This window comes from Sciurus carolinensis, chromosome 1 (assembly GCF_902686445.1).
Source record: "Sciurus carolinensis chromosome 1, mSciCar1.2, whole genome shotgun sequence".
In the NCBI taxonomy this organism is placed as follows: domain Eukaryota; kingdom Metazoa; phylum Chordata; class Mammalia; order Rodentia; family Sciuridae; genus Sciurus; species Sciurus carolinensis.
In genome coordinates this window covers 197,783,795-197,801,953 of record NC_062213.1, presented here as the reverse complement: position 1 = coordinate 197,801,953, position 18,159 = coordinate 197,783,795, and the positions used below count along the sequence as shown (strand labels likewise).

The 18,159-nt window shown below is 39.6% G+C and overlaps 1 protein-coding gene across 1 annotated transcript in view; it reads right to left on the bottom strand.

Annotated features, from left to right (window-relative positions):
- Fbxo42 (F-box protein 42) overlaps nucleotides 1–18,159 on the bottom strand; it is a 106,573-nt gene that overhangs the window by 47,728 nt on the left and 40,686 nt on the right. Inside the window, exon 3 of the mRNA XM_047557172.1 lies at nucleotides 14,519–14,635. Within this exon, the coding sequence (XP_047413128.1) occupies nucleotides 14,519–14,635 (117 nt within the window). The remainder of the gene's footprint in view (nucleotides 1–14,518; nucleotides 14,636–18,159) is intronic.

Below are 18,159 nucleotides of genomic sequence, written 5' to 3'. Positions count from 1 at the left end.
TTCTCTTTGAGCAAACAAAGGTTTCTGGAAGAGGAAGGAACAGCCCAAAGTATGCATAGTCAATGGGATCTGAACTGGCAAGTTTCACACACAACTGGATTTTCAATGATCAGCAGTCAATTATCATTGGAGCTGGAGAAAAAAGGTAGGGAATTTAGGTAGCTATGTTTAGAACTCAGATATAATGGAATGAGAAAATAGCAATCAATAATACACTCAACTATTTTAAGCATCCTGCTAAACTTTGCTTACTGCCTCTTTTTACCTCAGATGCCTACATGTTGACTTCATGGGAACACCCAACAGGTTCAACTGGGCCTCTGAGGAGAAACTAAGAATTTGAGCAATTACCCGTGCTCAAGCAGTCATTTCCCTTTCACTCAAGTTCTCCGCTCAAAGAAAAGGTCTTCCTTTCAGAACATCTAGACTGCTGGAATGTGCTGTTCAATACAGTACGAATACTGTGCCAAGAAATATTAAGACTGTTTGTTCCACATTAAATCTCTTCAAATTTTCTAAAACGGGTTTGACTGCTCCATGTGCAGGTACCATCTCATAGTCCCTATTCAAAAACAAGTCAGACAGTCACGATTAAACACGGCAAGCAAACAGTTCTTCACCATTCTGAATATTTTTGTAGTGTATTATAATCATCAAGTGCAAGATTCTTCAGTAGTTGCATATTTCCCATGCTGCAAGGTACATTCACTAGGCTCTTCCTGAGTGACCTGAACATTCTAACTTTTGCACTTTCAGATGTTAAATTCTCCTTTGTTTCCCCACCTGTCTCCAGGGAAAGGCCCTCAGGCACTTATCCCATGCTTACAGAGACTGTGCTGTTCTGTTTCTCACACCAACAAGCCAGAACATATTTGATAAGGTCTGTAATTACATAACTCTGGAACAGGCAAGGGTGGTTATCCAGCCTGGGCCTGCTGGCTCCTGCCAAAGCAGAACTGTCAGGATGTGGAACTACCTGACCTTACTGGAAGCCTAAACACTAACATTTTTCCAAAGCATAATGTTGGAAACTCAATAAACCTTTATATCAACATGAAAAGGTTCCAACCAAGTGCAGTGGTACAAGTCTGCAACAACAAATATTTGGGAGGTTGCTGAAGGAAGTTTGCGAGTTCGAGGCTAGCCTCAGCAACTTAGCAAGACCCTGTCTCAAAATAAAAAATAAAAAGGGCTGGGGATTTAGCTGGATAATGTTGTACCCCTGGGTTCAATCCCTGGTGCAAACGAAACTGAAAAGGATATCCCACATTAATCAAGGCTGCCATGAACACACTCACCAAATACTCACCAAACAGCTAGGGGGACTGGCCTTATCACTTCACCTGCCCTTTTGGTCTCAGACTTTTATATAGGAAAAACTCTGTACTGCACAATTTTGTTGTGCTTAAATCCACAAAGCTTTTAAAATTTATTGATATCAAATTTATCAGGTATCAAGTATAAACCAGGTGCTATGAAAAGGTACAAGGATGTCTAAGACAAGAAGCCTGCCTGTCCTAAAGCAGAAGACAACCTCGTGGAGGAGACATCATCGTTTCCCCACCATTTTATAACTTAAAACATATTTTCTTAAGTAGTTCCTCAAATACATTTTTCAGCAACTCTACACATCAGTAAAATGCCATGTACATTTTACAGATGAAGAAACTGTGGGTCAGGGGGGTCAAGGAATTTGATTCCCAAGTCCAAAGTTCTTTCTTCTTCTGATGCATCTCTTATACAGACAATGGTAGAGACAAATGTAATAAACATGAGGAAGGTACGAACAACGTACCCGGGGAGAACAGCAGAGGAGGAAAAGAGCTTAATCTCCTGATAGGGAATTTGAGAGCAATTTGTGAAGAATGTGACATGGCTCATCTTCCAGATGAATTTTAGAGGACAGGACGCTTTCAGTCAATTAACAAGGGTAAACAAGTCTAGGAATGAAAAAGGAACAGGACAGAGGAAGTCAGAGAATGAAACCAGGGCTTCCAAGCTAAGCCACACAGTAGGGAAGTTCGAGACATTATGAGGAAGCTCTGGTGGCTGTAACCTGGCTGAAAAGGCCACCTGGGGCCTTGAAAGTCAGGCGGAGTGGAAATGTCTACATGCAGCGCAGAAGGGCGGGAGCTTTTTTGACAGAGGAATGAAAGGCAGTTCTATGTTCCAGATTTGCTGTGTCTCCAGAATGGGGCTCCTGTCATTCCAAACAGAATGATTCTCTGTGTGCAGCAATTAACTGTGTGTAGATCCTTCCAATCACTGTAGGACATCAGCATCTCTGGCCCTTCCTAAGTAAATGCCTATCCTGCTTTGTAGTCAAGACAAAAAAGTAAAATAAAATAAATGACCTCACCCATTTCCATAGGAGGTGACATTATCCCCAATTTTAGACACTAGTATCTGGTCTTGATTCAGATGAAGAGAGAAGAAAAGCAAGACCATTAAAAGTGTACTGTGGGAAAAAAAAGTGTAGGGTGAGCTGGGCATGGTGGCGCACACCTGTAATCCCAATGGTTGAAGCAGAAGGATTACAAGTTCAAGGTCAGCCCCAACAATTTAGCGAGACCCTGTCTCAAAATAAAAATTTTAAAAGGGACAGAGGATATAGCACAGTGGTAGATTTTGGTTTTTAAAAAAAGTGTATCGTGGGCTAGGTGTGCAGCTCAGTGGTAGGGCACTTGCCTAACATGTGCAAAGTCTTGAGTTTGATTCCTAGCACCACAAAAAAAAAGAAAAAGAAAAGGAAAACTGTACGGTGATGACTTAAAGATGCAATGATTAGTTTGTGGATTAGGATGACAGGAAAAAAGGACAGGTATGAGGAAGATAAGACAGAATTAACAGGATTTGAATCATGTTAAGTAGAGGGAAGGAGAGGAACTGAGGATGAAGCCGAGATTTCAAGTGTGTGTAACTAAGAAAATGATAATGACATGAACTAAATTAGGTAAGGAGAAAATTTGGGGGGAATTACTGAGTTCCACTTTTAGCTAACTGAATATGAAACATCTAGTATCTCTATGGTAACAAAAGCAAAGAATTAGAAATGCAGATCTTGAGTTCAATATGAATTAGAAATAGGAATGGAAACTGAGATCAAGGAGGAAAACAAAATAGAAAGAAGAAGGAGATAAGGAAAGAAGTCAAAGGAATTCTTTGTTCTCAACCTATTCTGAAAACTGTCATCTCCTACATGGTGCCATACACCTGTAATCCTGGCTACTCAGGAGGATCCTAAGTTCAAGGCCAGCCTGGGCAACTGAAGGAGACCCTGTCCCAAAATAAAACAAAAATACAAAAGGGCTGGGATATGACTCAGTGGTAGAGCACTTGCCGAGCACTTGCCTAGCACGTATGAAGCCCTGGGTTCAACCCCTGGTACCACCAAACAGAAGACAACAACTTAAGTAAGCGAAACTGCCCTTTCGCCTATAATGGTCCCCTCCACTTGCCAGTTGGCTAGTCAAAGACAGTACGCAGAGACACAGGAAAGAGAACAATGACGGATCAAAGGAGATGATTATAGACACAGACTAAAAAATATATATTTATGGTATCTTTTCTTGGATTTCAAATGGAGACTGAAAAATGTTTTAAAGAATACAAATTCACTAACTTCTGAAGTTCTGTAGGCTTCCTCAATGAGTTATTTCTTTGCGCTGCCCCTTCAAACAAGTGCCTCCGCTTTGTGGCAATGCCATCGGCAAAAGCTAGTTAACTAAAAAATATTCTTTTCCCTTTTCATAAGAAAGCCAAGCTGTTGCTGAAGTAATCATTCACAATGGAATATTTTCTAATGTGGTTTCTATTTCACCCAGTGTTGCAGTCTGAACATGGACGGTGTCCCCCAGAGGTCATGTGTTAGACTGGACCAACCTGCTAAAACAGGGTAGCTCTTTGGGAGTTGCTGTGGACCAAATAGGAGGCCCTTAGGTGACTGGCGGCATGCCCTTGAAGAGGACTGAGGAACCCCAGTCTGTCTGTTTCTTGCTTCCTGGCTCAGGATGTAAGCAGCTTCTCCACCATGCACTCCTGTCAAGATGTGCCAGTCTTGCCAGAAGCCTGAACACTTGGGCCTCCAGATCTTGAACTGGAACCTCTAGAACCATGTGCAAAATAAGTCTTTTAAAATTTAAGTGCCTCCAGTATTTCATTACAGTAACATGAGGCTAATATACCCAGATTCATTCAACTTCTTAAGAGTTCTAAAACTACTTGTTTCAAAAAATAGTCTTCAGAAATTTTATCCCTTTTACTTCAATTACCTGTAAATTAAGTCACACTCTTTCAGTGATAAATGCTGAACTTAATATGGGTTCTTCTGTGATTTACTTTTTCTTCTTTTTTGAGACAGGATCTCGCCAGGCATGGTGGCACACGCCTCAGTCTCGGCAACTCAGGAGGCTGAGGCAGGAGGACTGAAGTTTCAAGGCCAGTCTCAACAACTTAGGGAGGCCCTAAGCAAATAAGTGAGACCCTGTTTCAAAATAAAAATAAAAAGAGCTAGAGATGTGCCTCAATGGTTGAGTAACCCTGGGTTCAATCCCTAGTAACCCCCACACCCCCCGAGAGAAAGAAAGAGAGAGAGAGAGAGAGAGAGAGAAAGAGAGAGATAGACAGACAGACCCACTGGGCTCCTGAGTAGCTGGGATTACAGGTATGTGCCACCACACCCGGCTCAAACTATTTTTATGTAATAACAGTAATAACAATACTCGCCTTCTGAACTGTGCTGGCATTGGCACTAACAGTGAAAAGGCAGTGATGGGTAAATTGCTATTGATTGGGCATAAATCAAAGGAGTGGCATTGACCTGTTCTTGTAATCACAGTGTCCGGCACTGTCACACACTCACAGTTGAAAACAAATCGCCAGGCTCAAGTCCAGAGAGTTCCTGAACAGGTGTCATGAGCACCCTGCTCCCAGAGGTCTGGGATTACTGCTTTGAGTGCTGCAGCTCTAGGTGGGGTACAACTGCACAACTGAAAACAGCTCCTGAGAGAACAGGAAGCAAGCAGCAGTCTGCCCTGCTCCTCTGACCTACTTAGATCCAATTAAAATTAGTTATAATTATTTACTGAATGCCTCTGGATACGAGAACAGCATACGATCTGGGACAGTCAGTTGAAGACGGATCCCAATGATCTTGCCCTCTTGGTAGTTATACCCCTGGTCAGTCCTTGAGTGAACAAGAAACAGAAGGTATGAGCTCACTTCTGAGATTAGATTGTAGAAGGTATTTTGGCTTCCGTCCTGGTGTCTCTCTCTCAGGTCATTCATTCTGTGGGAAGTCAGCTGACAAAGTTATGAGCAACTAACTCTGTGGAGTACACGTAGTAAGAACCCGAGGACTTGTTGACAATTTCTTGAGAGAGCTTAGAAGCAGTTCCCCCAGCCCTAGACACATCTTCTGGTGACCACAGTCCTGGCTGACAGACGGACAGCAACCTCATTTGACACCCTGAGCCTGAACTTCCCAGATAAGCCCAAATTCCTGACCCTCATGAATTCTGGGAGTTAAGAAACATTGTATTAACCTGCTAAGTTTTGGAATAACTTTTTATGTTACGTGGATAACCAAAACATGGTCCTTCATCAAGAGTTCAAAATGTAGTTTTCTTAAAAAAAAAAAAAAAAAGACAATCCATACAAACTATCAAATAATTAAATTAAATTAATATTACAGACAATAATACCTATGTTAGCTCAGAATAGAAAGAGTTGTTCTGGGGGCTGGAAAGTTGAGAAAATGTTTCATGAAGGTGTTAGAACTTAGTCTTCAAGGAGAGGCAGGATTCAGTCAAGGGGTTGGGAAGACTCTAGAAGAAGAATCAAGTACAGCAAAGGTTAAGTGGCAGCTTGTTGAGGAGATCTTGCTGGGCATGGTGGCACACACCTGTAATCCCTGCATCTCGGGAGTCTGAGGCAGGAGGATCTCGAGTTCAATGCCAGACTCATCAAAAGCGAGGCACTAAGCAACTCAGTGAGACTCTGTCTCTAAATAAAATACAAAATAGGGCTGGGGATGTGACTCTGTGGTCAAGCGCCCCTGAGTTCAATCAGGAAAAGGAAAAAAAAGGGGGGTTTTCAAGATGGCGGCCTAGAGGGTGGCTGCATTTCACGCTGCTCCAGGACGCAAGATTCAAAAGAAGAGATAGTGAGAGACTTGGGACCAACTCAAAGCCGCCGAGGGAGTCTCTCCCATTGGGGAGGCGTCCCGGATGGGGCCGTAGCCCCGGAACGCAGGGAACTTTGTGAAGTAGAGTTGCTCGGTGAGACGCCCCTCCCCCCACTGAAGCGGTAAACACGGGATCATCGTAGAGGAGGCGGCTCAGCACAGCGCTTGGACTCGGAGCAACCACTGGGGCTACGGGTGGCTGCCTGAGGAGGAGCTGCGTGGCGAGCTGTTTGAACTCAGAGCGAGCGCTCCTGAACACCGGGAGGGTGCCCGGAGGAAGAGGAGGAGCGCGGTGGGTCGTTTGGCCTGGGAGTGACTGCATCGGAGCTACAGGCGGTTGCCAGAGGAGGAGGCGAGTGGTGAGTTGATTGGACTAAAAACAACTGCTCCTGAACACCGGTGGCCTGCCTGGAGGAGGAGCGCGGTGGGTCCCTTAGTCTCGGAGTCACCACTCCTGAACACCCGGGGGGCTACCCCGAGGAGGAGGAGGAGGAGGAACAGGGCGGGTCACTTGGACTTGGAATGACTGCCTAGGGCTACGGGCGGTTGGCGGGAGGAGGAGACGCGAAGTGAGTTGCTTGGACTCCTAGTGACTGCATCGGAAACCAGGCGGCTGTCCGGAGGAGGAGGTGTGTGGCGGGTCTCTGGGTCTCGGAGCTATTGTACGAGGCTCCAGGTGGCAGCTCAGAGGAGGGGCCGCATAGCCAGGCGATTAGGTGCAGAGCAGGGTCCCAGGACTGGCTTCTTGGTAGAAGAGCCGCACAGAGACACGCCTAGGGGTGGAGCGAATTTTCCAGTACTGCGGGCAGATTCTCTGGGAGAGGCAGCTTAAGGAGACTCACCTGCGAAGGGTGAGGCTCCCAGGCCCAGGAGGTAGGTCCGGGCCCCTGGGAACATTGCAGAGGAAGACAGCCCAGCCCAGACGGTAGTTGTAGATTGAGGGGAACCTCTAGGAGGGGAACTGACCAGCGAGACGTCCCCACCGGGTGAGTCTTCCCTGCCGGGTGAGGTTTTCCCACAGGGATGGTAAAACCAGAGACACAGGTACAAACAGACCTTGCCTCAGCCCGCAGCCTAGTTCCCCATTGGATGACCATTGCTCAACAAGTGGAGGCACCTCTGCCCACTAGCAGGGAATATACCCCACCTGAGGGTCACCACCCCTAGAGAGGCAGCTTCTTCATGGAGCTCCGCATTATCAACTTCCTCCAAGATTTCAGGCTACTGAAGGATAAGAGAGGATATACTAGCAATCTTCAGGGACATTTTAAGTCAATAGAGGAAATCTGCAATATCTTATTGACCCACTGATTCCTGAACAATATGAGAAAACAAGGGAAGAAAATGCCCCAAACAAATCTAGATGTTACATCAATAAAATCCAACGACAGCATGGCAGAAGAAATGACAGAAAGGGAGTTCAGAATGTACATAATTAAAATGATCAGAGAAGCAAACGATGAGATGAAAGAGCAAATGCAGGCATTGAATGATGAGATGAAAGAGCAAATGCAGGCATTGAATGATCGCACCAATCGACAGTTAACAGAGCAAATTCAGGAAGCAAAAGATCATTTCAATAAAGAGTTAGAGATATTGAAAAAAAACAAACAGAAATCCTTGAAATGAAGGAAACAATAAACCAAATTAAGAACTCCATAGAAAGCATAACCAATAGGATAGAACACCTGGAAGACAACTTCAGATATTGAAGACAAAATATTTAACCTCGAAAACAAAGTTGAACAAACAGAGAAGATGGTAAGAAATCATGAACAGAATCTGCAAGAACTATGGGATATCATGAAAAGGCCAAATTTGAGAATTATTGGGATTGAGGAAGGCTTAGAGAAACAGACCAAAGGAATGAACAATCTGTTCAATGAAATAATGTCAGAAAATTTCCCCAAATCTGAAGAATGAAATGGAAAATCAAGTCCAAGAGGCTTATAGGACTCCAAATACACAAAATTACAACAGACCCACAACAAGGCACATTATAATGAAAATACCTAACATACAAAATAAAGACAGAATTTTAAAGGCTGTGAGAGAAAAGAACCAAATTACATTCAGGGGGGAGCCAATACGGATATCAGCAGATTTTTCAATCCAGACCCTAAAAGCTAGAAGGGCCTGGAACAACATTTTTCAAGCTCTGAAAGAAAATGGATGCCAACCAAGAATCTTATACCCAGCAAAACTTACCTTCAAATTTGACAATGAAATAAAATCATTCCATGATAAACAAAAGCTAAAAGAATTTACAAAAAGAAAGCCAGCATCACAGAACATTCTCAGCAAAATATTTCATGAGGAAGAGATAAAAAACAAAGAAGCAAATCAGCAAAGGGAGGTATTATCCTAAAGGAACTGTCAAATAAAGGAGGAACCAAGATGTGTCAATAAATAAATAAATAAATAAATAAGATTTTAAATATGAACCACATGACCAGGAATACAAATCATATCTCAATAATAACCCTGAATGTTAATGGCCTGAATTCATCAATCAAAAGACATAGACTGGCAGATTAGATTAAAAAGAAAGATCCAATAATATGTTGCCTGCAAGAGACTCACCTCATAGAAAGAGATACCCATAGACTAAAGGTGAAAGGATGGGGAAAAACATACCATGCACACGGACACAGCAAAAAACCTGGAGTATCCATCCTCATTTCAGATAATGTGGACTTCAAGCCAATGTTAGTCAGAAAGGATAAAGAAGGACATTTCATACTGCTTAAGGGAAGCATAAATCAGCAAGATATAACAATCATAAACATCTATGCCCCAAACAGTGGCTCATCCATGTATGTTAAACAAATCCTTCTCAATTTTAGAAACCAAATAGACCATAACACAATAATACTAGGTGATTTTAACACGCCTCTCTCACCACTGGACAGATCTTCCAAACAAAAATTGAACAAAGAAACCATAGATCTCAATAACACAATCAATAATTTAGACTTAACAGACATTTATAGAATATACCATCCAACCAAGAGCGAATACACTTTCTTCTCAGCAGCACATGGATCCTTCTCTAAAATAGACCATATATTATGCCACAAAGCTAATGTCAGCAAATACAAGAAGATAGAGACACTACCTTGTATTCTATCAGATCATAATGGATTGAAGTTAGAAATAAATGAAAGAGTAAAAAACAGAAACTACTCCAACAACTGGAGATTAAACAATATGCTATTATATGATGAATGGATAACAGAAGATATTAGGAAGGAAATTAAAAAATTCTTAGAGGAAATGAGAACAAAGAAACATCATATCAAAATCTCTGGGACGCTATGAAAGCAGTACTTAGAGGAAAATTTATTTCATGGAGCGCATTTAATAAAAGAAGTAAAACTCAAAAAATAAACGACCTAACACTACAGCTCAAAGCCCTAGAAAAAGAAGAACAGACCAACACCAAAAGTAGTAGAAGACAGGAGATTGTTAAAGTTAGAGCTGAAATCAATGAAACTGAAACAAAAGAAACAATACAAAAAATTGACAAAATAAATAGTTGGTTCTTCGAAAAAATAAACAAAATTGATAAACCTTTAGCCACACTAACAAAGAGAAGACGAGAGAAAACCCAAATCACTAAAATTCGGAATGAACAAGGAAATATCACAACAGACACGACTGAAATACAAAACATAATTAGAAGCTATTTTGAAAATCTATACTCCAACAAAATAGAAAATTTCGAAGACATCAACAGGTTTCTAGAGACATATGAATTGCCTAAACTGAACGAGGAGGACATACACAATTTAAATAGACCAATTTCAAGTAATGAAATAGAAGAAGTCATCAAAAGCCTACCAACAAAGAAAAGTCCAGGACCAGATGGGTTCTCAGCCGAGTTCTACAAAATCTTTAAAGAAGAGCTCATTCCAATACTTCTCAAAGTATTCCATAAAATAGAAGAGGAGGGAACCCTCCCAAACTCATTCTATGAAGCCAATATTACCCTGATACCTAAACCAGACAGAGACACATCGAGGAAAGAAAATTTCAGACCAATATCCTTAATGAACGTCGACACAAAAATTCTCAACAAAATTTTAGCAAATCGCATACAAAAACATGTTCAAAAGATAGTGCACCATGATCAAGTGGGTTTCATCCCAGGGGATGCAAGGTTGGTTCAACATCAGGAAATCAATAAATGTAATTCACCATATCAATAGACTTAAAGTCAAGAATCACATGATTATTTCAATAGATGCAGAGAAAGCATTTGATAAAATACAGCATCCCTTCATGCTCAAAACACTAGAAAAAATCCCTAGTGGGAATATTCCTTAACATTGTAAAGGCCATCTATGCTAAGCCCATGGCTAATATCATTCTAAATGGTGAAAAACTGAAAGCATTCCCCCTAAAAACTGGAACAAGGCAGGGATGCCCTCTTTCACCACTTCTTTTTTTTTTTTTTTTTTTTACATTTACATAGGGTAATGATGTTTATTTTATTTTTCCCCTCCCCCCACCCCTCTTTTCCCTCTACACAGTCCTTCTTTCCTTCATTCTTGCCGCTTTCCTTAGCCTAACTCTAAACCTAACCCTAAACCTAATGCTAGCCCCTCCCACCCCCCATTATATGTCCTCATCCGCTTATCAGCAAGATCATTCGTCCTTTAGTTTTTTGAGATTGGCTTATCTCACTTAGCATGATATTCTCCAATTTCGACCATTTGCCTACAAATGCCATAATTTTATCATTCTTCATTGCGGAGTAATATTCCATTGTATAAATATGCCACAGTTTCTTTATCCATTCATCAACTGAAGGGCATCTAGGTTGGTTCCACAATCTGGCTATGGTGAATTGAGCAGCAATGAACATTGATGTGGCTGTATCTCTGTAGTATGCTGATTTTAAGTCCTTTGGGACCACTTCTTTTTAATATCGTCCTTGAAACTCTAGCCAGAGCAATTAGACAGACCAAAGAAATTAAAGGGATACAAATAGGAAAAGAAGAACTCAAACTATCCCTATTTGCTGATGATATGATTGTATACTTAGAGGAACCAGGAAATTCCACCAGAAAACTTTTAGATCTCATTAGTGAATTCAGTAAAGTAGTGGGATATAAGATCAATGCACATAAATCTAAGGCATTTTTATACATAAGCGATGAATCTTCAGAAAGAGAAGTTAGGAAAACTACCCCATTCACAATAGCTTCGAAAAAAAAATAAAATACTTGGGAATCAATCTCACAAAAGAGGTGAAAGACCTCTACAATGAGAACTACAGAACACTATAAAGAAAGAAATTAAAGAAAACCTTAGAAGATGGAAAGATCTCCCATGTTCTTGGATAGGAAGAATTAATATTGTCAAAATGGCCATACTACCAAAAGTGCTATACAGATTTAATGCAATTCCAATTAAAATCCCAATGATGTACCTTACAGAAATAGAGCAAGAAATTATGAAATTCATCTGGAAGAATAAAAAACCCAGAATAGCTAAAGCAATCCTTGGCAGAAAGAGTGAAGCAGGGGGTATCTCAATACCAGATCTTCAACTCTACTACAAAGCAATAGTAACAAAAACGGCATGGTATTGGTACCAAAATAGAAAGGTGGATCAATGGTACAGAATAGAGGACACGGACACAAACCCAGATAAATACAATTTTCTCATACTAGACAAAGGGGCCAAAAATATGCAATGGAGAAAAGATAGCCTCTTCAACAAATGGTGCTGGGAGAATTGGAAATCCATATGCAACAGAATGAAACTAAACCCATATCTCTCACCATGCACGAAACTAAACTCAAAATGGATTAAGGATCTTGGAATCAGACCAGAGACCTTGCATCTTATAAAAGAAAAAGTAGGTCCAGAGCTTCAACATGTCGGCTTAGGACCAGACTTCCTCAACAGGACTCCAATAGCACAAGAAATAAAAGCAAGAATTAATAACTGGGATAGATTCAAACTAAAAAGCTTTCTCTCAGCAAAGGAAACTATCAGCAATGCGAAGAAAGAGCCTACAGAGTGGGAGAAAATCTTTGCCAATCATACTTCAGATAGAGCGCTAATCTCCAGAATCTATAAAGAACTCAAAAAACTCTACACCAAGAATGCAAGTAATCCAATCGACAAATGGGCTAAGGAAATGAACAGACACTTCACAGAAGAAGATCTACAAGCAATCAACAAACATATGGAAAAATGTTCAACATCTCTAGTAATAAGAGAAATACAAATCAAATCCACCCTAAGATTCCATCTCACCCCAATTAGAATGGCGATTATCAAGAATACAAGCAACAACAGGTGTTGGCGAGGATGTGGGGAGAAAGGTACACTCATACATTGCTGGTGGGGCTGCAAATTAGTGCAGCCACTCTGGAAAGCAGTATGGAGACTCCTTAGAAAACTTGGAATGGAACCACCATTTGACCCAGCTATCCCACTCCTTGGCCTATACCCAAAGGACTTAAAATCAACATATTACAGAGACATAGCCACATCAATGTTCATAGCTGCTCAGTTCACAATAGCCAGATTGTGGAACCAACCTAGATGTCCTTCAATTGATGAATGGATAAAGAAAATGTGGTATATATATACAATGGAATATTACTCAGCCATAAAGAATGATAAAATTATGGCATTTGCAGGCAAATGGATGAAACTGGAGAATATCATGCTAAGTGAGATAAGCCAATCTCAAAAAACCAAAGGAAGAATGATATCGCTAATAAGTGGATGAGGACACATAATGGGGGGTGGGAGGGGTTAGTGTTAGGGTTAGAGTTAGGGTTAGGGAGGGGGGCAAGAATGGAGGAAGGAAGGACTGTATAGAGGGAAAAGAGGGGTGGGAGGGGTGGGGGGGAAGGGAAAAAAATAACAGAATGAATCAAACAACATTACCCTATGTAAATTTATGATTACACAAATGGTATGCCTTTACGCCATGTACAAATAGAGAAACAACATGTATCCCATTTGTTTACAATAAAAAAAAAAAAAAAAGGAAAAAAAAGAAAAGGAGATCTCTTGGGAAAATCTGGGAGATGAGGTAGTAAACTAAGGCATAGACCAAATTAAGGAGAGCTTTGAAAATCTTATAGGCAATGTACAGGCACTGGTTTTTGAAAACGAAGTAATACTATTATAGCAGCAATGATGGAAACTTTCTAAGCTGTCCCTTCATCCGCTGTCCCCACTGTCCCCTTCCACCTACCCTCAATGAACTTCTTTATAAGCAACCACTAAAAAACATACTTTTGCTGTTCTACAACACACTACATCTCCATATTACTCTTTATTTCTTTTGGTCTTTGTGTGTGTGTGCAATATTGAGGATTGAACCCAGGGTGCTCTACCACTGAGTTACATCCCCAGCTTTTTATTTTTTGTTTTGAGATAGGGTCTTAAGTTGCTGAGGCTGGCCTTGAACTTGTAATCTTCTGCCTTAGCTTCTAAGTAGCTGGGATTACAGGTGTTTGCCATCAAGTTTGGCTCCATCTTACTTTTCATAGAAGGATATGAATCTATTATTCTAATAGAATAAGATAGTGTCCATAAAAATCAATTAAAAGGGAGAGTTAATTCTAGAATAATTTTTTAAAACCAATCACAGGGACTAGAGTTGTGGCTCTGTGGTAGAGCGCTTGCTTTGCACACCCTGGGCTCGATACTCAGCACCACATATAAATAAATAAGATAAAAGATCCACTGACCACAAAAAAAAAAAAAAAAAAAAAAAAAACCTAAATCACATCTATTTGGTATAGTTATAATTTTACTATTCATATCAATACCCTTCATATTCAAAATTGCTATGCAACTTCAGTCAAATTTCATGCTTGTTGAGCATAAAATATTCTCTTAAAATAGTCACTTTAAGACTCAGTGCTAGGACCTGGCTACCCCTAAGCCAGGATCTCAGAAACATCTTCCTGTCTTTCCTTTGATTTTCCCTCACATGATGTCAAACATTCAATATTCTAAATATAATGCCTTGACTTCTTTGGAGTTTAAAAAAATTCAGTGAGAAAACAGAACATAAAATAATTAATAAAGCACCTACAATTTATTTATTTGTTCATTTGTGGTGTAGGGATCAAACCCAGGGCCTTGTCTAGACACAAGGCAATCAAGTGAGCTGTATGCCCAGCTCTTACAATAAATTTAGGTTCACAATTTTCTTATTTCTGGTTGTAAACTTAATTAAAACTCTCATTTTACAGTCTCTTCATTAAAAAGTGAGACAAAATACATGCAACCAAAATAGTTTCTGGAAAATGAGGAGAGGCAGGTGGGGTTTGCTTTCACCTAGAAACTTACTGTGTGAAAACCGCTGAGTGATTGGGGTTCCAGGATAAGGATAAGTCCGACTCTCCCACTGAATGTTTCCTTCCTGGACAGCCTTCATGAAACCATGGTAACACTGATGGGCCACACCTAAAGGCAGAAAAGCAAATGCTTCAGCTTGAACACTTACTGGTAGGTAAAATTATTAAAACTCTGTCTTTTAACTTTTTTTTTTTTTAATGGAAAAGAAAACACAGATCTGACTTTTATTTGGCCTTGAAAGAAATAATTAGTAAAACAAACAAAAAATCAGTATAAACTTTCTGTGAGTATAATTCTTAAAAGTGAATCTGGCCAGGTGTGGTAGCACATGCCTGTAATCCCAGCAACTCAGGAGGCCAAAGCAGGAGGATTGCAAGTTCAAAGCTAGCTTCAGCAACTTATTGAGACCCTAAGCAACTCAATGAGACCCTGTCTCTAAATAAAATACAAAATAGGGCTGGGGATGTGGCTCAGTGGTTAAGTACTCCTGGGTTCTGTCCCTAGTACCAAAAAAAAAGTGAATTCGGTATGACTCTTAAATCATAAAGATAAGACAGCCTTATTAAGCAAAGAAAAAATCATTAATACATGAATGCCCTGAAATGAAGATAGCTTGATTTGGTAGAAATGCAGAGAGGCAAATTTGCAGGCCTAAGTGGTACAAATATTAAAACGATTCTTGCCTAAAGTAAGGAAGTAAGCTTTCTTACTTGTGCTGATTTCATCTAGACGATCATCTTTCCCATAGGGAAATATCTTCTATGCTTTCCTAAGAGATAGCGGTGATTCCTGGGCTAAATGAAACGCGACTTTTAGTCTTTATTTATGTCATCAGCTCATACTCTAATGATGTTTTCCATTAAAATTTTTTTGTATATGAAGAATGAAGATTATGCTTTGCTTCATTTAGGCCTTAGAGTTCTACGTGTGATTCAATTTTAATATTCTTGGCTCTGAAGTAGGCATGATTAGCATCATTTTGTAGAGTAAGGAAATAAGTCTAGAATGGTTAAAGAAACTGTCCAAAACTGCACTGAAAGAAAGAACTTGTTCTCTTTTTCTGATTCCTTTAAAAAAAAAATTTCAGTTGGTGGTGGAAAGAAAACTAGTCCAAATGTCTTTGATTTTTTTTTTTTTTTTTTTTTGGAGGGAGGTACTGGGGATGGAACCCAGAAGTATTCTACCACTGAGCCACATCCCTGTCCTTTTTATTTTGAGACAGGGTCTGGCTAAGTTCCCAAGGCTGGCCTTGAGGCTGGCCTCAAACTTGTGATTGTCCTGCCTCAGCCTCCCTACCACCACTCCAGTCACCACACAAGATTAATTTCTTTGATTTTTATTGAAAGATAGGAAACAATCATAGAATTTCAAATTGGGAAGATCTAATCTTTTCATTTTTACCAAGATACAGGGACTTATCTCAAGATTACAAAATTAGCTTACAACGTAACCCCGGCCACCTTTATGTTACATCATGAGGCAATACGTCAAGATAATTGGTATTTATTTTCTCCAAAGTAAAAGGATAATTTAGCTCTGTGAAAGAATATGATAAGACAGTATCTGTAATTTAGTAGGTATTATGAATATCTATAGATAGACCACAATTCCCAAGCATTCTCCATCTTAAACAAGGATATAATAATTAGCTTATAAAAAATCATGAAATGGGGCTGGGGATGTGGTTCAGTGGTGAGCACTTGCCTAGAATGTGTGAGGCACTGGGTTCGATTCTCAGCACCACATATAAATAAATGAATAAAATAAAGGTCCATCAATATCTAAAAAATATATACATTTTTAAAAATGTTATGAAATGATGAATTTATGACTAAGAAAAAAGAATTTTTCAAAGAGATTATTTAGGAAAAAAAAGGAGAGCCTTTACTGTAATGGCAGATTCTTGTCATTATACATTTGTCCAAATCCACAGAACGTACAACACTAAGAGTGAAGCCTCATGTAAACTATGGACTCTAGGTGATAATAATATATCAATGTAGGCTTATTAACTCTAACAAATGTACCACTTAGGTGGACATGCTAATAAGAGGGAGGCTGTGAGTCATGCAATGGTAGGAAGCATATGGGAAATTTTCAGACTTGCAGAAACCTAAAACTTCTCTAAAAAACACAGCCCATTAAAAAAAGGTGAAAGTTTTATGTTTCAGGAACAACCTATTTTTCTAACACATTCATTTCAATGACTGACTTCATCGGAGCAAACTTTTGAAGAGTCCAATCAATTAACTTACATTTTGAAAGAATTTATCATTTCTCAATTTATGCAACCTTAGGGGATCCTTAAGCAGAATCAAGCAGAATCACAGTACAGTTATACATGTTTTCTATCATGCTCACTATCCCCATATTATGATAAATTCCACTTAGCTAAACTCACAGTTAAAAAGAATTAGAATATTTTTAAACAGTATGACCATTTCTAATGAATAATAGCACCAGATTTGCAAATGTTGAATTGAGGTAAGGCAGTAGTGAGTGAAAGATGGATACACAATGATTAAGAAAAAAAAGCTGTCTTGGTTCCACAATTAATAAGTGATTATAGCAATGTAATGGAATAAAAGTTAATATACAAAAATCAATCCCCAACAATAAGGAATTTAAAACAATAAACAAGGAGTTTAAAATTAAAAACAATGCCATTTATGTTAGCACCAAAAAATTACTTAGGTATAAACCTCATGAAAACATGTACGAGATCCACATGAAGAAAACTACAAAATTCTGATGAAAGAAATACAAGAATTAAATAAAAGGAAAGGGGTTTAGAGATATCTTAGTAACAGAGCACCTACCTTGCCTGCATAAAGCCCTGGGTTTAATTCCCAGCACCAAAAATTATATAAAATTTAAAAATAGAATAAATGAATGGAAAGATATTCCTTGCTCATGGGCAGAAAGACAAAATATTGTTAGATACCAATTCTTCCCAACTTGAGCTAGAGATTCAATGCAGTCCTAATCAAAACCCCAGCAGGTTATTTTATGGATTTCAACAAACTGATTTTCAAGTTTATGTGGAGAAGCAAAAGTCCCTAATAGCCAACCTAATATTGAAGGAGAAAAGCAAAGTCAGAAGACTCATACTACCTGAATTCAAGACTTATTATAAAGCAACAGCACTCAAGTTGGTGGGGTATTGACAACAGAATAAACAATGGAACAGAATGAAAGCCCAGAAAAAGACCCAAATATACTCAACACCATCTTTTTTTTTTTTTGGTCATCAGGGATTGAACCCGGGGCACTCAACCACTGAGCCATATCCCCAGCCCTTTTTATTTAGAGACAGGGTCTTGCTGAGTTGCTTAGGGCTTTGCTAAGTTGCTGAGGTTGGCTTTGAACTAGCAATCCTCCTGACTCAGCCTCCTGAGCCACTGGTATTATAGGCAGAAGCCACTGGTCTGGCTCAACACCATCTTCAACGAGGGAGCAAAGCCAAGAAAATGAAGGAAAGAACCTTTTACAACAAGTGGTGCTGAACTCTGCTTATCTACAATCAAAAAAAAAGGAACCTAGACTCCCTTCATCAAAACTAACTCAAAATGGATCAGAGACCCAAATGTAAAATGCAAAACTATAAAACTCATTGAAGGTTACAGAAAATC